The sequence below is a fragment of the Platichthys flesus genome, chromosome 16, assembly GCF_949316205.1.
Source record: "Platichthys flesus chromosome 16, fPlaFle2.1, whole genome shotgun sequence".
In the NCBI taxonomy this organism is placed as follows: domain Eukaryota; kingdom Metazoa; phylum Chordata; class Actinopteri; order Pleuronectiformes; family Pleuronectidae; genus Platichthys; species Platichthys flesus.
This window is the reverse complement of record NC_084960.1, coordinates 326,981-350,516: the sequence shown is the minus strand read 5'-3', so window position 1 is coordinate 350,516 and position 23,536 is coordinate 326,981. Positions and strand designations below refer to the sequence as shown.

The 23,536-nt window shown below is 43.9% G+C and overlaps 1 protein-coding gene across 1 annotated transcript in view; it reads left to right on the top strand.

Annotated features, from left to right (window-relative positions):
- Positions 1 to 22,321, top strand: part of stx1b (syntaxin 1B) — a 39,354-nt gene extending 17,033 nt beyond the window's left edge. Inside the window, exons 3-10 of the mRNA XM_062408240.1 lie at positions 453 to 552; positions 8,954 to 9,028; positions 10,233 to 10,306; positions 11,142 to 11,250; positions 11,381 to 11,454; positions 12,198 to 12,335; positions 12,415 to 12,525; positions 12,933 to 22,321. Coding sequence (XP_062264224.1) covers positions 453 to 552; positions 8,954 to 9,028; positions 10,233 to 10,306; positions 11,142 to 11,250; positions 11,381 to 11,454; positions 12,198 to 12,335; positions 12,415 to 12,525; positions 12,933 to 13,013 — 762 coding nt within the window. The 3' untranslated portion in view covers positions 13,014 to 22,321. The remainder of the gene's footprint in view (positions 1 to 452; positions 553 to 8,953; positions 9,029 to 10,232; positions 10,307 to 11,141; positions 11,251 to 11,380; positions 11,455 to 12,197; positions 12,336 to 12,414; positions 12,526 to 12,932) is intronic.
- Positions 22,322 to 23,536: the final 1,215 nt, after the last annotated feature.

Below are 23,536 nucleotides of genomic sequence, written 5' to 3'. Positions count from 1 at the left end.
TTTACTTGTTTTTCTTTTTTCTTTCCTTGTTTAATATATTATGTATGTAATCAATCATCTATTCTTATCCCCCCTCTGCTCTCTTGGAGTGAGCACTGTTTGATGTTTGTTGTTTTTTCTATGCATTGCATTCTATACTTGAATAGCATGTATAACAGTATTGTATACAGTTGAAAAAATGGACAAAGAAAGTAACTGTCTGGATATGCACATTGTTTTGTTGAAAACCAAATAAAAAATAAGTAAAAAAAATAAAAATAATGCATATTTATATAATTATAATTATATCATATAGAAACAGGGATGCTTTCAAACTGTGGGAGGAGCCAGTTAGACTTGTTTGCTCTGCATTTCTCTTCTGTTGATGTTGATTCTGACAAAGTTGAACAGATTTGATTTTAAAATCAAGATGTTTACTGTATATTTCAATGTGTGTGTGTGTGTGTGTTCAGGTGGAGGAGATCAGAGGCTGCATAGAAAAGCTGTCAGAGGATGTGGAGCAGGTGAAGAAGCAGCACAGCGCCATCCTGGCCGCACCCAACCCTGACGAAAGTAAGACTCACACACACACACACTTTATATCACATACTGTAAATAAAGATGGACGACGGGACAGCTTTCGAAAGGGAAGGCAAATCGTCCCCTGGTGGCTGTCTGCAGTATAGGTCATAAACCCCGCCTCCTCCATGTTTTGATTAGACTTAGATAAATGTTTCTCAAAGATGGTTTCTGTCATTCAGAGCGATCAGTGGTGAACTGGACACTGAACGTGACCTTCAGGTGACCCTGCACCTCCGATTGAAGTCGGATCTGTTCACCTCCTGTGAGCGCCACCTTCAGTCTGAAGTGGGAGTGGGAGACTCAGTGAGCTGCGCTGCGTTCACCCTGACCCCGACACACTATGACTCAGCAACAATGACTCAGTGTCAGCGCTGAGGCCTGAAGCCAAGTCTGTGCTGTCAAAACGCTGCACTGTAAAAACAACAGGCTTGTTTTTCATCAGGGCCTCAGGGCGTCAGCTCGTTTTTAACTGGCTGCTCTAACGCATTCAGATCTGAACATTCATACGAGAACACACATGATCAGATTCACTGTGACGTCCAGTTCAGCTGCTGATGAGTCGCTCCTTTAACTGAGATTCAATCACAAAGAATGAGAAAATGGCTGCCATTGCTCCACGTGGTTTGTTTTTGAATGTCGTTAGAAAGTCGAGGGAACACTGTGCGTTCTCGTTATGGAGGCAACAAAATAAGCAAACAAACAACCAACCAATCAGTGGAGAGATGGAGTGTATATGCAGCCACTGATCATGTGCAGTAGTGATTCTCCCATCAGGCCTCTGTGCTATGACAGTGGTGGGCCCTCTGGGAAATGCCTCTTGGACTACAGGGGGTTTATTGCTGCAATACCACAAGTGGCCACCAGGAAGAATTGTAGCATTATCCAGTTCTCACTGTTCATTCCGGTTCTCCGAAGGTTCCAGCTCCGGAGTCATGAAGTCGTTGATCTGACATCAGTGTGTGAATGTGCTATAAACAACAGGTTAACAACATATGTGATTTTTATGTGTTTCGACATTTAAACAACACACTGACTTGACTATTTACAAAATAGCAAAGAAAAAAGATCAAGTTTGACACAGAAAAATCATTTAAAACATTCTTCAACAAAACGTCTGTACTGGATCAGACTTCACCCTGGAACACGTATGATCCATAACATGAGAACTCACCCTGGAACACGTATGATCCATAACATGAGAACCCACCCTGGAACACGTATGATCCATAACATGAGAACTCACCCTGGAACACGTATGATCCATAACATGAGAACCCACCCTGGAACACGTATAATCCATAACATCAGACTTCACCCTGGAACACGTATGATCCATAACATCAGACCTCACCCTGGAACACGTATGATCCATAACATCAGACTTCACACTGGAACATGTATGATCCATAACATCAGACTTCACCCTGGAACACGTATGATCCATAACATCAGACTTCACCCTGGAACACGTATGATCCATAACATCAGACTTCACCCTGGAACACGTATGATCCATAACATCAGACTTCACACTGGAACACGTATGATCCATAACATCAGACTTCACCCTGGAACACGTATGATCCATAACATCAGACTTCACCCTGGAACACGTATGATCCATAACATCAGACTTCACACTGGAACACGTATGATCCATAACATCAGACTTCACCCTGGAACACGTATAATCCATAACATCAGACTTCACCCTGGAACACGTATGATCCATAACATCAGACCTCACCCTGGAACACGTATGATCCATAACATCAGACTTCACACTGGAACATGTATGATCCATAACATCAGACTTCACCCTGGAACACGTATGATCCATAACATCAGACTTCACACTGGAACACGTATGATCCATAACATCAGACTTCACCCTGGAACACGTATGATCCATAACATCAGACTTCACCCTGGAACACGTATGATCCATAACATGAGACTTCACCCTGGAACACGTATGATCCATAACATCAGACTTCACACTGGAACACGTATGATCCATAACATCAGACTTCACCCTGGAACACGTATGATCCATAACATCAGACTTCACCCTGGAACACGTATGATCCATAACATGAGACTTCACCCTGGAACACGTATGATCCATATCATGAGACTTCACACTGGAACACGTATGATCCATAACATCAGACTTCACCCTGGAACACGTATGATCCATAACATCAGACTTCACCCTGGAACACGTATGATCCATAACATGAGACTTCACCCTGGAACACGTATGATCCATAACATCAGACTTCACACTGGAACACGTATGATCCATAACATCAGACTTCACCCTGGACCACGTATGATCCATAACATCAGACTTCACCCTGGAACACGTATTATCCATAACATCAGACCTCACCCTGGAACACGTATGATCCATAACATCAGACTTCACACTGGAACATGTATGATCCATAACATCAGACTTCACCCTGGAACACGTATGATCCATAACGTCAGACTTCACACTGGAACACGTATGATCCATAACATCAGACTTCACCCTGGAACACGTATAATCCATAACATCAGACTTCACCCTGGAACACGTATGATCCATAACATGAGACTTCACCCTGGAACACGTATGATCCATAACATCAGACTTCACTCTGGAACACGTATGATCCATAACATCAGACTTCACCCTGGAACACGTATGATCCATAACATCAGACTTCACCCTGGAACACGTATGATCCATAACATCAGACTTCACCCTGGAACACGTATGATCCATAACATGAGACTTCACCCTGGAACACATATGATCCATAACATCAGACTTCACCCTGGAACACGTATGATCCATAACATCAGACTTCACCCTGGAACACGTATGATCCATAACATCAGACTTCACCCTGGAACAAGTATGATCCATAACATCCGACTTCACCCTGGAACACGTATGATCCATAACATGAGACTTCACCCTGGAACACATATGATCCATTACATCAGACTTCACCCTGGAACACGTATGATCCATAACATCAAACTTCACACTGGAACACGTATGATCCATAACATGAGACTTCACCCTGGAACACATATGGTCCATAACATCAGACTTCACCCTGGAACACGTATGATCCATAACATCAGACTTCACACTGGAACACGTATGATCCATAACATGAGACTTCACCCTGGAACACGTATGATCCATAACATCAGACTTCACCCTGGAACACGTATGATCCATAACATGAGACTTCACACTGGAACACGTATGATCCATAACATCAGACTTCACCCTGGAACACGTATGATCCATAACATCAGACTTCACCCTGGAACACGTATGATCCATAACATCAGACTTCACCCTGGAACACGTATGATCCATAACATCAGACTTCACCCTGGAACACGTATGATCCATAACATGAGACTTCACCCTGGAACACGTATGATCCATAACATGAGACTTCACCCTGGAACACGTATGATCCATAACATCAGACTTCACCCTGGAACACGTATGATCCATAACATCAGACTTCACACTGGAACATGTATGATCCATAACATGAGACTTCACCCTGGAACACGTATGATCCATAACATCAGACTTCACCCTGGAACACGTATGATCCATAACATGAGACTTCACACTGGAACACGTATGATCCATAACATCAGACTTCACCCTGGAACACGTATGATCCATAACATCAGACTTCACACTGGAACACGTATGATCCATAACATCAGACTTCACCCTGGACCACGTATAATCCATAACATCAGACTTCACCCTGGAACACGTATGATCCATAACATCAGACCTCACCCTGGAACACGTATGATCCATAACATCAGACTTCACCCTGGAACACGTATGATCCATAACATCAGACTTCACACTGGAACACGTATGATCCATAACATCAGACTTCACCCTGGAACACGTATGATCCATAACATCAGACTTCACCCTGGAACACGTATGATCCATAACATGAGACTTCACCCTGGAACACGTATGATCCATAACATCAGACTTCACCCTGGAACACGTATGATCCATAACATCAGACTTCACCCTGGAACACGTATGATCCATAACATCAGACTTCACACTGGAACACGTATGATCCATAACATCAGACCTCACCCTGGAACACGTATGATCCATAACATCAGACTTCACCCTGGAACACGTTTGATCCATAACATCAGACTTCACACTGGAACACGTATGATCCATAACATCAGACTTCACCCTGGAACACGTATGATCCATAACATCAGACTTCACCCTGGAACACGTATGATCCATAACATCAGACTTCACACTGGAACACGTATGATCCATAACATGAGACTTCACCCTGGAACACGTATGATCCATAACATCAGACTTCAACCTGGAACACGTATGATCCATAACATCAGACTTCACCCTGGAACACGTATGATCCATAACATCAGACTTCACCCTGGAACAAGTATGATCCATAACATCAGACTTCACCCTGGAACACGTATGATCCATAACATCAGACTTCACCCTGGAACACGTATGATCCATAACATCAGACTTCACCCTGGAACACGTATGATCCATAACATCCAACTTCACACTGGAACACGTATGATCCATAACATGAGACTTCACCCTGGAACACGTATGATCCATAACATGAGACTTCACCCTGGAACACATATGATCCATAACATCAGACTTCACCCTGGAACACGTATGATCCATAACATCCAACTTCACACTGGAACACGTATGATCCATAACATGAGACTTCACCCTGGAACACATATGGTCCATAACATCAGACTTCACCCTGGAACACGTATGATCCATAACATCAGACTTCACACTGGAACACGTATGATCCATAACATGAGACTTCACCCTGGAACACGAATGATCCATAACATGAGACTTCACACTGGAACACGTATGATCCATAACATCAGACTTCACACTGGAACACGTATGATCCATAACATGAGACTTCACCCTGGAACACGTATGATCCATAACATCAGACTTCACACTGGAACACGTATGATCCATAACATGAGACTTCACCCTGGAACACGTATGATCCATAACATCAGACTTCACCCTGGAACACGTATGATCCATAACATGAGACTTCACACTGGAACACGTATGATCCATAACATCAGACTTCACACTGGAACACGTATGATCCATAACATCAGACTTCACCCTGGAACACGTATGATCCATAACATCAGACTTCACCCTGGAACACGTATGATCCATAACATCAGACTTCACCCTGGAACACGTATGATCCATAACATCAGACTTCACCCTGGAACACGTATGATCCATAACATGAGACTTCACCCTGGAACACGTATGATCCATAACATGAGACTTCACCCTGGAACACGTATGATCCATAACATCAGACTTCACCCTGGAACACGTATGATCCATAACATCAGACTTCACACTGGAACATGTATGATCCATAACATGAGACTTCACCCTGGAACACGTATGATCCATAACATCAGACTTCACCCTGGAACACGTATGATCCATAACATGAGACTTCACACTGGAACACGTATGATCCATAACATCAGACTTCACCCTGGAACACGTATGATCCATAACATCAGACTTCACACTGGAACACGTATGATCCATAACATCAGACTTCACCCTGGAACACGTATGATCCATAACATCAGACTTCACACTGGAACACGTATGATCCGTAACATGAGAATTCACACTGGAACACGTATGATCCATAACATCAGACTTCACACTGGAACACGTATGATCCATAACATCAGACTTCACACTGGAACATGTATGATCCATAACATGAGACTTCACCCTGGAACACGTATGATCCATAACATGAGACTTCACCCTGGAACACGTATGATCCATAACATGAGACTTCACCCTGGAACACGTATGATCCATAACATCAGACTTCACCCTGGAATACGTATGATCCATAACATCAGACTTCACCCTGGAACACGTATGATCCATAACATCAGACTTCACACTGGAACACGTATGATCCATAACATCAGACTTCACCCTGGACCACGTATAATCCATAACATCAGACTTCACCCTGGAACACGTATGATCCATAACATCAGACCTCACCCTGGAACACGTATGATCCATAACATCAGACTTCACCCTGGAACACGTATGATCCATAACATCAGACTTCACCCTGGAACACGTATGATCCATAACATCAGACTTCACCCTGGAAAACGTATGATCCATAACATCAGACTTCACCCTGGAACACGTATGATCCATAACATGAGACTTCACCCTGGAACACGTATGATCCATAACATCAGACTTCACCCTGGAACACGTATGATCCATAACATCAGACTTCACCCTGGAACATGTATGATCCATAACATCAGACTTCACACTGGAACATGTATGATCCATAACATCAGACTTCACCCTGGAACACGTTTGATCCATAACATCAGACTTCACACTGGAACACGTATGATCCATAACATCAGACTTCACCCTGGAACACGTATGATCCATAACATCAGACTTCACACTGGAACACGTATGATCCATAACATCAGACCTCACCCTGGAACACGTATGATCCATAACATCAGACTTCACCCTGGAACACGTATGATCCATAACATCAGACTTCACCCTGGAACACGTATGATCCATAACATCAGACTTCACACTGGAACACGTATGATCCATAACATGAGACTTCACCCTGGAACACGTATGATCCATAACATCAGACTTCAACCTGGAACACGTATGATCCATAACATCAGACTTCACACTGGAACACGTATGATCCATAACATCCAACTTCACACTGGAACACGTATGATCCATAACATGAGACTTCAACCTGGAACACATATGATCCATAACATCAGACTTCACCCTGGAACACGTATGATCCATAACATCCAACTTCACACTGGAACACGTATGATCCATAACATGAGACTTCACCCTGGAACACATATGGTCCATAACATCAGACTTCACCCTGGAACACGTATGATCCATAACATCAGACTTCACACTGGAACACGTATGATCCATAACATGAGACTTCACCCTGGAACACGAATGATCCATAACATGAGACTTCACACTGGAACACGTATGATCCATAACATCAGACTTCACACTGGAACACGTATGATCCATAACATGAGACTTCACCCTGGAACACGTATGATCCATAACATCAGACTTCACACTGGAACACGTATGATCCATAACATGAGACTTCACCCTGGAACACGTATGATCCATAACATCAGACTTCACCCTGGAACACGTATGATCCATAACATGAGACTTCACCCTGGAACACGTATGATCCATAACATCAGACTTCACCCTGGAACACGTATGATCCATAACATCAGACTTCACCCTGGAACACGATTTTGTCGTCTCTTCGTTCTGCATGATCAGATTTTAGTTTGATGTTTTGTGTTGTTGCATGATGACGATGATGATGATTATTTTTTCTTTTTCTTTTCCATCCTTTTATTTGTGCTTTCCTTTATCGTCCTCTTTCCTTCCTGCTCTCTCTCCCTGGATGTTCCCTTCTTTTCCACCTTTGTCTTTTCCCTCGTCCGTCCCTGCTGTTTTTCTGTCGCATGTTTAACCTGCATGACGTGAAGTGCACCTCAGACCAGCCCAGGAGTTTAACCGCTGACCACACGTGAGTCTCGTCTGTAATAATCATGACTAATGTGCAACATGTGATGAGCAGGTGAATGCCTCGTGATGATGAGAGGAATGAGGGATCAGAAAACCTGGAAACAAGAAGGAGAGAAATCAAAGAACAGATCCAGTTATTTGGATACAAACAAGATCAAATCCAGATCATACAACCAGAAATAATATTGATTATAGATAAATGATCAAACTACATGAATGTTCACAGATCATCACATCAACATGTTTTCATAACATGTTGACGTGATGATGTAAAAGATGAATGAAATGAGAGTTCTGTTGCTTTGCAGTGAAAACACTTTGTACTTTTGGACCAATCACAGGAAGTGGAGATAGAATTAAACAGTAGAAGAAGAAGAGGAAGCAGCCACGAGGCTCCATCTGGTGCATTCTCACTTCGTAGACACTTCTACACATGTTACCTGGAGGTCATGTCTGAAAACTATCAAGTTAAAATAGAGCTGGAAATATGTTCTCTGGTGTGTTGTTGTCCTCTTCAGGCTTCCTTACTTCCTGCCAGGTGACCCAGGAGCTGACGTCCACCAGTAAAAACCATCAAAACGTTTTCAAACACATTTCAACCAACGCTCTGTGATTGTTTTTTTGCAGAGACCAAGCAGGAGTTGGAGGACCTCACAGCTGACATCAAGAAAACAGCTAATAAAGTTCGTTCAAAATTAAAAGGTAAACACACACAGACATATCTCTCTGAACTCTGACCTCCTCTCAAGTGTCCGTCAGTCGGACGAGGAGGCTTTTAGTTCTGGGGATGAATCCTCCAGCTGCCCTGGAAGTGTGAACGTCTGAATCCAGGAACGTGAGGGTCTGACCTCCTGACCTCGCCTGTAGCGCCACCAGCAGGCGACATGTTCAGGAGGTGTGAGTCAAACCAGTCGAGTCCTGAAAGAACCTGAAACATTCAATCTTTCTCTTCATTTATTGGTTGACTTCAACTTCCTGTTAAAGTTTCACATTAAAAGCTTGTGCTCGACATTTAATGTGAAACATCTGCAGATAGAAAACAAACTGCAGCCACACACACATCCGATGTGTAGTTTCAGATAAAAACCACGACCTCGTCTTTTATTAGAGCAGAGGGATCATCAACACACACAAACACACACACACACACACACACACACCCACACACACACACACACACACAAGTCAGTTGAAAGCTCGTCAGTCAGTGCAGCAGCGTTGGTTCATGCTGATGGTTCAAGGACATCACTGCTTTAATATGAACAGCCAGAGGTTGGAACACACACACACACACACACACAGACACACACACACACACACACACACACACACACACACACACACACAAACAGACACACATGCACACTGAGAAAAGCTGTGATGCTGGAGATAAGCTATAATTGGAAACCCCATGAGGCCTGAGCGTTATTGTCCTGTCTCACACACGCACACAGACACACACTCTGCAGCATGTCTATAGGTTTGTCTTCCTGTCATGCGGGGGGGGGGGGGGGGGGATATCACATGTTCAACTAACAACCTATAGCATTGTCCAACCTGTATCTCTCAGCTGAACAGGTAACTCTGATTCGTTTCCTGTTTCTCCTCCATCCTCCACTAGTGATTGATCAGAGAAACAAGAAGCATTTTACTGGACTGATCGCTTCTGACTTTCTCACTCAATTATGAAATTATCCTACATGACCAGAGTTATGTCGTTACTGACCCGACTCCTTTCGTACATTATCGTACATTATGATCATTATCTCACGTCTGACATCGCTGCCACAAGAAGAGACAGACACATCAAGTTCTGTGACTCATCAGATTTATAAACTTACATAATTGTCTTTATCGTGTGTGTATCTGTTTGTGTCCGTGTGTGTGTGTCTGTGTGTGTCTGAAGCGATTGAGCAGAGCATCGAGCAGGAGGAGGGTCTCAACAGATCATCGGCGGACCTCAGGATCCGCAAGACACAGGTGAGACAGGAAGTTCACGTCTGAACGTTATTATCTAAACATTGTTGGAAATCATTCTGATTGGCTGGTTTATCTGTATAGACAAAAGCAGCTCTTTCCTGTCTACTTTCAAATTAAAAGTCCCATAAACATTAATTTTAATGTCAGGATCAATTCTTGATTCAAGAGGCTTTAATTTGAAATATAGTAAGCAAAGTTCTGGGCATTGATTTATTTAATTCCAAACATGAAATTTTCGAAATATTAAAATTCATTATTATTATGAAACTTATCTTACATTCATTATAAGATTTTCCCTTGTTATGTGATTCGTTGTAGTTACATAATTTGTTCTGATATTTTACTTTTACCTTGGTAACTGTTACCTTCTCAATATAAATCAGATTGTAGAATCTACTCAAATGTCCAGGCGTCTTTAAACATCTCACAGGGAACGTTCAGGGAGCGTAGGATTTCCCGCACCCTTCTATCACCCTGCAGTGTTCTGCTGGTTGGTCATTGGTTGCTTAACCCTCCCTCAGTTGGCTCGCTGCCGCCTGCTTGTGGTGGATAGGAGAACTGCAGGAGCATCAATATTCAGATCTCTGTGTTTTCCACAAATATATAAAATATGTTCAACAATTCCATGACACTGTAAAAATACATTCACAAAAATACATCTAAGTACTGCAGATAAATCGTGACTTAAGTAAAAGTACACAGTCTTATTAATAATAATTTTAATATTGATGCAGCACTTTCATATTCAACTGAGGTCTCGAGTCAGAACCATGATTTTAGTTCATGGTATGTTTGTTCTTTATTAACACACGTGTCTAACGTTGTCGTCCTGCAGCACTCCACGCTGTCACGTAAGTTTGTGGAGGTGATGACTGAGTACAACACCACGCAGTCCAAGTACCGCGACCGCTGCAAGGACCGCATCCAGAGACAGCTGGAGATCAGTGAGTACTGCAACATACCACCTGCTAACAACATACTTACAACACACAGCTGGAGATCATTCAGTACTGCAACATACCACATGCTCTGGTCAAGTGATGTAGCGTGTGACTCTGTGTGTTCTGTGTGCAGCTGGGAGAACCACCACCAATGAGGAGCTGGAGGACATGTTGGAGAGCGGCAAGCTGGCCATCTTCACCGATGATGTAAGCACCGCACCTGAGCCCGGCTTTTGCCATGGGTTACCATAACCTGGGCCGTTCTGCATCCCATAATCATAGGCAATATCTGTCGGGGGTGCCAAACGGCCCAGAGGTGCGCTGAGGCATCAAGTGAATACGGCCATTGTCACATGACCACAAGGGGGTGATGGGAGGATGAGTGAGATTCCAGCTGCTGCATCATGTGAGCTTTTATTTTGAAGGCTTGCTTACATTATCGTTCACACCTTCAAATTAAAAGCTCACATATCTTCTAGTGCCAAAGCTTAGGTCTTGTGACTGAAGCATCATGTGAGCCGATTTCGTGGTCAGAAGGACACAGAACGGCCAATCAGAACGCTTCGCTGAGCTCCTCTGGTTGAAGCCACGCCCACTGGTGATGTCACAGTGGACTCACTGGATCTTTGACCAGTGGAGCTGAGTGAACACGAGGTTAACGGGGGGGGGGGGGGGGGTTAAGTGCCACCGGGAGCAGGTAAGTGACATTAGGAACATCATGACCACCGGTGACATCACCGCAGGAAAGTTTTCACTTTTTCCAAAAGTTTATCAACGAAGCTGATGTTTACTGACATGCAGAGTTTACATACATGACACAGGCTACGATGAAATGATTCATCAATCAATCAGTCATTGATCCTGATCAACTTTACGAGCGTAGACACAAACTTGATCTCTTCTTTTCAAAGTGTGGCTGTAACATAACGTTGGTGTTGACCCCTTGGCAGATTAAGATGGACTCTCAGATGACGAAGCAGGCTCTGAATGAGATCGAGACCCGACACACAGAGATCATCAAGCTGGAAAACAGCATCCGTGAGCTCCACGACATGTTTGTGGATATGGCCATGCTGGTCGAGAGCCAGGTAGGTCATGTGCCAACAGGAAATGCATGTTCAGCGACTGTAGGGGCGTGGCCGGCTAAACTCATATGTTTCCTCTCAGGGAGAGATGATTGACAGAATTGAGTACAACGTGGAACACTCCGTCGACTACGTGGAGCGAGCCGTGTCTGACACCAAGAAGGCCGTCAAATACCAGAGCCAGGCTCGCAAGGTAACACGTCCATCAAAGAACCAGAGCTCCCAGAATACACTGCAGGAAACACCCAGTCAGAGATCACAGACCTAAATATAGATGGACAACATGACAGCTCCCTAAAGAGAAGTCAAAGTGTCTATCGCCCCCTGCTGTCTGGCTGCAGTAGAGATCATAAACCTCTCCTCCTCCATGTTAGAAGATGGGACATGTTAAATACAAGTTGGTTTCTGTCATTTCAGGTCGTTCTTATCTCACTAATGCTTTTCTGATCAGTTTGGTTTGACTTAGTTATTTGATGATATCATGGTATATTTGATATCTAATGGTCTTATATGTGATCGTGTCTGTTGATAACACTGATAGTTTAGTTATTATATTTCTGTCTTTACTCACACGTGTGTCTCTCTGCTGTCCCTCTGTAGAAGAAGATCATGATCATCATCTGCTGCGTCATCCTGGGCGTGGTCCTGGCGTCGACCATCGGTGGAACGCTGGGCTTCTAAGACGCCGCCTGCCGCTGTGATGACCGACACCGACCGCCCGTCTGACTGACAGCCAGCAGAGAAAAGAAACACCAATGACGAAAACAACACAAAAACTTGAAACACAAATGCAAGACAGAAAACCTATTAGCTAGGAAGAGATAACAGTCTCATCACAGATAAGAGGAAACACCACGGGGTTGGGTGGGGTTCAAAAGAAAGACAAAATAATACAATAAAAACACCATCGCATTATAGCTGACATAAATACATAACATATAAACAGAGGGTACAAATAGTCCAACTATTTATTACAGATGTATGTGTACACGTGTTGAACATGAAGCAACACATGGGTTAGCTACCTGTAAAAGATTATGACCTAAAATATGACTTTTACTCTGTTTGTTTGTTTCTTTTACTTTGTTCTTATTCTTTAAGTTTCTTTCATCTTTGGAGAGTCTCCGAGGACAGCGATGGCGCTGCTGTGTCTGCGGGACGACTTCCAGAGACAACCTTTCTTTGTTTATTTTCTGGTAACTGAGCTTATTCTGAATCAATGAGCTCATGTCTTTCGACTACAAAACGCTCACCTCCATCTTTTCAGCTCCGTCAGAACCTTCCAAAGCTCTGGGTCTTTGGAACTGAAGGTTGGAGAGCGCAGATGTGAGTGAAGCAAGGCTCTGGAACTTTGTCCCGCAGGACGAGCAGCTTCTGTGTTGGTCCAACCGACCTCGTCTAGTTGTTTCTAGGAGGCAGGGCCCGACTTCGCCGTTGCCTCAGCCATCTCTTAAAACCATCCCTCATTGGTTGCTCACTCCTGTCATTCACCTCAGTCAGCCTGTAAAATGCCAGCTGCCTCAGTCGTTATAAACAGAATGAAGCGACAACCACAGAGCATGGGGAGGGAGCCCTCTAGTGGTAGAACATGTTGACTGATGGGTGAATGGTGGGAAAGAACCGCGGTGGGAGGGTTAAAGGGAAGGTGGGAGGAGACAGACGGTCAATCTATGCAGTTTAGATGACAGGAAGACGACCTGTCCCGCCTCTCCTGCCCAGAGAGCCAATGAAGATAGGTCGCTGAGATATCGTCATCAAAGCCGGCTGTCGTCTCCACATCCGTCATATCTGTTCTTCTGGAAGATTCTAAAAAAGGAAGAACATATTAAAATTAAAGAATAAAATAGAGTAAAATGAAACATTTAAAAACGTACAAACAAGTCAGACAACAAAGCAGATGGACAGAAAACGTAGAAAACCCTTTAGTGGCTGGTGTGCCCCGGTCACTGAGTGTCGTGGTCAATTGTTGCTTTTTGTTTTTCAAAGGGGAGCGTTTGTTGCTTCGTTGTTGTGTGGTGCTGCTGTTCTAGTGCGTGTCGTATCGGCCTCATCATTTAGTGGTCGTTGTTTAGTCCGTATGATTTGATGCATTTGCCTGTTTCCTTCTTGCATCCCAGTGTGTGTGTGTGTGTGTGTGTGTGTGTGTGTGTGTGTGTGTGTGTGTGTGGGTGTGTGTGTGTGTGTGAGTGTGTGTGTGAGTGTGTGTGTGATTTCAACTCACACTATTTGAATGCCTGACCTACACAGGTGCTACTTAACAGCAGAGGATGGTTCCTCAGTGGAAGGTGGAACATGTGACACACACACATTCACAGCACATGACACACATGAACATTTGATGTTTCACACACGTGAAATTCCCCCTTAACACACACACCTTTAACTTTCCCGTGTCCCACATCATGCCAACGCTAGTGTTAGACTGTGTGGCTTAGCATGCTGTAGCGTTAGCTTGTGTAGATCATGTAGGAGCTGCTTGTTGGAGATTGATGAGTTTTCTGGTATTTTTGATGTTAAAGACATTTTCCTGATGTTCAGAACAACGAGGGAAAGAATTAAGAAACATTTTCTTCTTCCTCCTGGAGATTGTAGCCTGACAGAACATAATCTGAACGTTAGCTTCGATCGCTCTCTTAGCTGAGTGCTTATCAGTTTGTAAGCTAGTAGCTAGCTTATAAGATTATAGTTTTCAGCTTACAGCAGTAAAACATTTGGACACTGCAAACGTGGCAATATACAGAAAGCAAAAAACACCCACTTTGTGTTAGCATTAGCAGCTATCAGAATGTTTGCACAAGACGACCGGACTTCTCTGCTTCTTTTTACAGAAATGACGCTGAAAAGAACGTGCTAATTTAAATTAGGCTAATCATGACTAAGTGACAGAAACAAGTGAGTCATCACTGTGTTCTGAGTATTATGTTCACGTCACCAGAGCTCTAGACTGAGACAACATACACCTGCATTAAACCTCAACACTATTTGTTGTAAAAGCATAGGTTGTTCTGTTGCTGAAAATGTGATCTATGTTGAGTCGTAACACAAATGTGTGTGTTGCCCCAAACTGGACATACGGGTGTGTTGACAACTGCGAAGTTGTAGTTTGATGGAGGACGTTGGTCTGTGCACAGGCTCTGTGATACGAAGGGTCACTGACCTCTGCTGAGGCCTGTGCTGGACGACGTTTCACCCTCACAACACTTTCACTGTCCGTTTAGCCTTATCCACAAATACCACCTTAAATGAAAACTACGCTCGAAGCAATAAACTCGTTCAGTTTCATTTGACCGACACAGTGTTTGCTAGCTCGCTAACGCTGTGTCTTGAATCTGCCCCGAGGTTTATCAAGTTGGGACGTTATTTGATGTTTACATTTGTTCTCTGGATGAATGAAGGATACTGACAAAAAACTGAGACAGAAAACTCCTGATCCTTTGATTAAAAGTCAAATCGCTTGTCACTCTGACAAGATGCTGGAGCAGAATCTGGTGTTTGACAGGAGTCGCTCGAAGCACCGGAGCCACAGCGTGGTTCACCACTCTTCGTGCCAGCTGCTCTTTCAAGGCGTCCAGGGCGACATGCCGACATGAGGAAAGAGTCTCTGTTGAATGTTTTGACTTTTATCGAGAGTCCATGTTGTTCGTGCTGTAACGTGTTCGCTAGATGAAAAAAAAGGATCAGAATTTTTATGTTCGGAGAAAGCTGAGATGGGAACTTTTTATTTTATTCTTTTAATTCTCAAAACGAAAATTGAACCCATTTCCAGTAAAGCAAAGAGCCCCAACCCCTCCAAGCAGCAACGTCCAATAGATGTTTGTTCAGATTCATAGTAGATTTAGATGAATTAAGCACTTTCTCTGATAATGTGTTGTCAATGTTCATGGCTACATTCAGTCTTTACGAGTGGTTTCCAAGTGGTTTTGTTGGAGTGTAGTATCAACATTAGAAACCAGATATTGTTCCCCCTGTGACTCAGATCCTGACTGTGTTGGATTCTACATTTCCCAGGTGTCTTGTTCTGTTTCAGAGCTCTGCTTCACAAGTGTTTGACATATTTAGGGAATTCACAAATCCAGAAAACTGCTGTTTTCAAAGTCAATACATTTGACTCCATCAATCACAGTGCTCTGTTGGTCACCTGCCTGTGGCCTCCTCAAGACAGCCACACAGAGGTCAGGGCAGGAACAGGCTCTCAGCGGTCGAGGGTTGTCGGGTGCCTGGTGAGGTGGTGGTGATTGCGGTGGATTAAATCAGTGATGTGTGGATGCCGTCGTGATACCAGCCAGCTTGTGAGCACTGACTTTTCTTTGTTGTATGTGAACATGTGTACATGAGGTTCCTGTTCCATCAGGCCCCGCCCCTGCTTTCTCGTCCTGCTGTCATCGCTCCTCCCATTTGTTTTGTAGTTGTTTGACTGTTCATAAAAATGATGTTCAGGCTCGGCCCTCACCTTCCCCAGCAGACCCCACAAATCCCGTTGTGTGATAATAATAATAATAATAATAATAATAATAATAATAAAGGCATGCAAAAGCAGTGTGGAGTTTGCATGATGGTGTTTTTGTACCCCAACCCCAAGCAGCCTCCACCTCATGCACTTTACCGCTCATGGACCCATCTTTGGTTAGCCCTACTTAACTTGTTCTTAACTTGTTCCAACTTATTCTGCTGTTTCAATTATTTGAATTTAATTTAAATGTTAAACACACGTTGGTGTTAAGTGTCAATGGGTTGTTTGTAACATATTGTTGTAACATTGTGGAAAAGTTGATACTTTTCAAATATGCTGCCATCAACTTCATCTTAACTGCTTCCCCCCCCAAGACCTGACGTTGAGCTCCGAACTTCCTGTGAGGTCACGACCCTGTGTTGTGTTTTTGTGGAGTTTTCGCCATCTTTGATTACTGTATTAAGTGTGGAGCCCTCGACCTGTGGGCTAGCTTCATGTCGCCCTGCCTGGCCTTGTGTGTGTGCTGCATGCCTCCCTCCCTTCCTCCAGTGATACAAGATTGGTGCATAAATGTGTGAGTGTGTGTGTGTGTGTGTGTGTGTGTGTGTGTTTGTGTCAGAGCAGCACAGGTGTGTTTTGATGTGCAAAGCATCCGATCGCAGGTTCAAGGGTTGAAGCCGTTTGACGTGTTGTTAGTTATTTTTTTTTAAGTCAAGAAATAATAGATTAGACATATTTATGGACACCATGGTCACTGTTATTGTTATTATATTTATGTATATTCAAACCAAAGGTTTTTTTGCTTTCCCCTCTTGTGTTCTCAAAAGTTTTGCCGCTTATATCAAAGAGCACAACGCGAGTCAAGTTTACGGAGTTACGTCCAAAATGAAAAAGTATAAAGTAGAATAAAACATAAAGTGGTACCATAACTATAAAATCATAAGCCCAGCACCCCCTGCCCAACACCACCCCTCACTGCATGTTGGTCTGTCCAATCAAATCTTACAAACCATTCCAACACTTATCTCGCACCACAAAAACGATGTCTGGCTCGGCCCCACCTTTCCTTTCCACTTGTAGATGTTAGTTTGTCGTCACATGAGTGGAGGAATATGACACATAATCATCTGTGAAAAACTAGCATATGTACATTTATCCATTTGAGACGTATAAGGAGACAATGGTTGTGCGTTCTTATTCTATTTATTAATTGCTGTTAATCTGGTTATGATGGTGTCATTCATTAGTGAGCAGCTTGTTTCAGTCTCTGAGTTCACACTACAGGTCAATGCTTGTCTGCAGGTTTGAAGGATTTGCTAGCGGGTCAGTCGCGGGACTGAGACAACCGGAAGAAGCTTCCTCACTGTTTGTGTGCAAATAACATTAAATTCCACTAAGATAGCAGTCGGGTAAACTGGGAAGAAGCAGTGCTAGCTAACCGCTCTGTTGTAATTGATTGAAATGTCACCACTCAATTATTTCTGTTGTTTGACTCTTTACCTCGACTGCACTTTTCTCGGAACACACATGAATATTACATTTGGAGATTCGTATAAAAGCTAGACGGCTACCAAGTGTGACATCTTTGCCTTTGATGAAAACAAGTGCAAGTTATGCAAACACTAACGTAGTGATTTATCTAACTTGACTCATCTGCGCCACACGGAGGTCCGATCAGAAATCATGGTCTCTGATGTCTATGCACATCATCCTGTACAAAGAGAAAGATTTATTTAGATTTATTTAGGGGTTGTTTTTGCAGCAGGTTGTCGTACAGCGTCCTGCATCGATGATTGTCACTACATTTTTTCCCATTAAAACTAATTCTGGTCTTCAACCTTAATCTACAAAGTTCTGATTGGCTCAGCTGGTTTTTGGTCAATTGATCATATAAATTGTATCCAGAGGACCTGTATATGATTACTGTTGTGCACATGCTAGAACGATAATTGATCCTTTTACTGCAACTGAGAAGAAATTGAGGTGTGACAGAACATCATCACCTGGGGTCCAGTGTTAGCTCGTTAGCTAGCTAGCTCCAATAAACCTTCAATCAGCATTTTCCTGTTTGTGACAAAAAACTGCAGCCTTATCCACTGAAGTCACATATAGACAAGAACACACACATACACACATATCATACATATATATCTCTTACACCAACAAACTGCATTTCTATAACTGTATGTATGTGGCTCCGTGGCCATTAAGCGCTTCTATTGGCTGTGTACAGTTTTTTCAGAGCGGGGTATCGAAAGCAGGAAAAAATCATCCGGAGAGAGTTTGGATGCGACGCCAAGACTCCAAAGATTGATTTACCGTTAGCCGTTAGCTGTTAGCCGTTAGCCGTTAGCGTATGTGTGTGTGTGGAAGTAACGTGGCATGTTGTCTCCCACACTAATTGAAAATGGACTCTTTGATCAGACGTGTGTGGACACATTAGGTCTGTCTTTATTTCTGCAGATTCATTTGTTTATTTGAACCAGACGAGCGTCTGTCTTCCATGTTCGTCCACAACAGACGCTGAGTATCAGACTGTGAGGATTCAACGTAGTTGTACTTTTTGTTCCTCCGTTGTCGGAAAACTAAACTCTTCTCTGCGATGATTTTTGTCTTCCTGAAACAATTTTCAAAAACCAAAACCTGTTCAGTGCCCTGCTCTGGATGATGATAAATGAAATGTTTGTTCGTTGTGGCTTCTTCCTGCTTCTGTCGGCAGTAGCAGCTGCAACTTGATATTAACTGTTGTTTCTGACGATGATTTATTTGATGCTCCGCCCACTCGTCGTATGAGACAGTATTTGATTTGATCAGTGTTTTTTCCCTAGTGGGGGGTGGGAGAGGTCAGGGAAGGGACCATGGAGATAGACTACACCCACAAGGCCTCTGCCACAGCTAGTAGGAAACTTAAATAACTTTATCATGAATATTATTGTTATTATTATTATTACCATTAACGACAAATAAAATGCAGTAAAACATTTGCAAAAACCCAGAAGGAGAACGAACGGCTTCACGCAAAGTGATCAAACATAAAAAAGGAGATTCTATAATAGCAATGAATTAAAGAAGTACAAACTGAGTTATGTTATCATAAATAATAGTAGTAATATTGAATGCTCGCAATTTTGTCAAACTGAAACTGGATTCTTTGTGTTATGTAATTATTGTAAATAACTTCAAAGAGAGAAAAAATGACTTGCATGTCTATGTATAAATCTCATGAGATATCTATTCCCGTCAAAGTTGACACGTAGTTCGATCTCTGTCCTTTTTCGACACTTTCGCTTCTCCTGTCAAATATCGCCCGTCCAAGACTCCGCCCTCCAACCTTCTCTTCTTTCCTTGTGGCAGAGGGACAGAAACAGAGAGAGGGAGAAACGTGGCCTCCAGCGTCCTCGTCCGTCACGCTCCGTTCAGACTCGTGTTTACACCGCCTGCTGAAACCTGGGATCCAGCAGCTGTTTACTCAACCACATCTTTTTATTCATTTCTGTCTCAAATTCAAATCCCCGACAGAAGTGGACGGATCTGGAGTTTCAGCAGGTTCCGTTCCTCGGGGGCGTAAACACGGTGTCGACCACACATCATCCATCACTCCAGTTCCAGAGGAACCGCCCACTGGCTCCTCTGATGAAAGTGCTTCCCTCCATATTAGGAAAATAAGTCCCGCCTCCAGGGCTTTCCAGGCCACACCCCCTGATCACTTCAGAAGCCCTGTTAGCGGTTTGAACTCTCTCTCTCCCTCTGTTTATCACTGTCTCTCGACCACAGCTCATTAGCCAACCGAAACCTCGGACTCTTCACTTGCCACTTGTACCCAGAGCTCAGCCAGATCCCGAGAAGCGCCCCAACAGCCCCCCCCCACACACCCAGCTGCCGACGGGTAGAGCGTCAACTGTTACTGAAACAAACGAGGTATCGTCCCACATAGACGTCCCGTCTGTCAGCGTCTCAACAGCTGATCCTCCTCATGTCTCCATGACTGAGTGACGGAAAGCTAAAGGCGTCATCACGGTAACAGTCCGTTTCCCTGACGTGTCTCAAGGTTGTTAGGACGTTAGCACCAGGACATTAGCACCAGTACGTTAGCACCAGGACGTTAGCAGCAGGACGTTAGCACCAGGACGTTAGCACCAGGACGTTAGCACCAGGACGTTAGCACCAGGACGTTAGCACCATCGTATTCCAACATACCGGTTCCTGCAGGAGTTCTTCGCTTTAGTTTCTCAAAGCATTGAAGCACAAGACTTCGCTCAGAGGTCAAACAGAAAATCAAATCTCAGGCTACATCCATACGACTTCATTAAAAAAACAAATTGTCTGACGTCAGAAAACAGAGAAGTTTATATACTGCTAGTCCCGATCTAGTTTTCAAACTAGAAAAATCTAGTTTTCAAACTAGATCGGGATTAGAGCTGCGTTCCATTCTGGATGAACAAAAGCTGAGATGTTTGGAAACGTAGACACTCACAGCCTCTTGCTGATTGGTTCTTTTCAGTCAAGACAAAGACTTCTCTGATTTGTCTCCTGTCACATGACCTCTTTCCAAAAGAAAACACCTATCCTCAGCTACCAGAGTAGAAACAACACGGAGGAAAAAGACTTGCTGACCCGTTATTCTTTGCTAACAACTGCTGTTCAGTTCGTTTCGGCAACTAACAACCCGAAAGCTTCGTGTATGAGGGTGCGTTAGCGTGAACAGACTGAAATCGACGAGACAGAGATCGGCTTGATGTGGTGTGGACGTAGCCTCGATCCTTTGCCACAAACCAGTTGAACGTTGTCATGTTTCTCTGAGAAGGTTCGGCTGACGGAAGGCGCTCAGGTTTGTGCGGAGGAGCTTTACAGAGTGATTTGGTTCGAGTGCAGCTTCGATGGGTTTGAGGAAAACGTTCGTCTCCGAGTCGCCACCTAGTGTTGGGCCCGGCCTGTCGCCTCCCACAGGCCTACCACAACAATGAGTGCAATATACAGAGAATCAAGGGCTTTTCTATTCATGCAGAGGCGTTCAGGCCCGGCCAATGAGCTGCGAGCTCCTGCAGGAACTGACGTCATCACACAAACCCTGGAACGAGGCCTCGTAGAGATCTGAGCTGTCTCTGGGGACAGGGCCGCAAAGAGACGTGAGGACAGAGACGAAGGAGGACAGGGCCATCGCCATTTAGACGCAACTTTGACCGGAAATGCAACTTGTGTCCCGTTTTTTTTGTGTGCGTGTATGTGTGCGTAGCGTAATGTAAAAGCGATCTGTCCCCCCCCCTCCAACCCCCCTTTCCTCCCCCCCTCTCTCGTACTGCTGTTGGCTGTTCTGTTTAGTTCATGTGATGTGCCAGTACCCCCCCTTTACCAATTTGCCAACCCCCCCCCTCCTCTCTTGTGCCCCGCCCCCATGGATCTTTAAGATGACAACTCTATGCAGATGCTGTCTTTTATAAGTGTGTCAAATTTTAATTTAAAATAAAAACTTAAAAAAACAAACCCTGACAGACATATTGAAATGACAAAAAACGAATAAAGAAAAGGATTGTTAAGTGTTTCCTCCTCGTGACGTCTTCTTCTTCTGTCTTCACTCACAGACAGTCAGTCAGTCAGTCAGTCAGTCAGTCATCAGACAGTCATCAGTCAGTCATCAGTCAATCATCAGTCAGTCAGTCAGTCAGTCAGTCATCAGACAGTCAGTCATCAGACAGTCATCAGACAGTCATCAGTCAGTCATCAGTCAATCATCAGTCAGTCAGTCAGTCAGTCAGTCAGTCAGTCATCAGACAGTCATCAGTCAGTCATCAGTCAATCATCAGTCAGTCAGTCAGTCAGTCAGTCAGTCAGTCATCAGACAGTCATCAGTCAATCATCAGTCAGTCAGTCAGTCAGTCAGTCAGTCAGTCATCAGACAGTCAGTCATCAGACAGTCATCAGTCAGTCATCAGTCAGTCAGTCAGTCATCAGACAGTCATCAGTCAGTCAGTCAGTCAGTCAGTCAGTCATCAGACAGTCAGTCATCAGACAGTCATCAGTCAGTCATCAGTCAGTCAGTCAGTCAGTCAGTCAGTCAGTCAGTCAGTCATCAGACAGTCATCAGTCATCAGACAGTCATCAGTCATCAGACAGTCAGTCATCAGACAGTCATCAGTCAATCATCAGTCAGTCAGTCAGTCAGTCAGTCATCAGTCAGTCAGTCAGTCAGTCAGTCAGTCAGTCAGTCAGTCATCAGACAGTCAGTCATCAGACAGTCATCAGTCAGTCAGTCAGTCATCAGACAGTCATCAGTCAATCATCAGTCAGTCATCAGTCAGTCAGTCAGTCAGTCAGTCAGTCATCAGACAGTCAGTCAGTCAGTCAGTCAGTCAGTCATCAGACAGTCAGTCATCAGACAGTCATCAGTCAGTCATCAGTCAGTCATCAGACAGTCATCAGTCATCAGACAGTCAGTCATCAGTCAGTCAGTCAGTCAGTCAGTCAGTCAGTCAGTCAGTCAGTCAGTCAGTCATCAGTCAGTCAGTCAGACAGTCATCAGACAGTCATCAGTCAATCATCAGTCAGTCAGTCAGTCAGTCAGTCAGTCAGTCAGTCAGTCAGTCAGTCAGACAGTCATCAGACAGTGAGTCATCAGTCAGTCAGTCAGTCAGTCAGTCAGTCAGTCATCAGACAGTCATCAGTCAGTCATCAGTCAATCATCAGTCAGTCAGTCAGTCAGTCAGTCAGTCAGTCATCAGTCAGTCAGTCAGTCATCAGACAGTCATCAGTCAATCAT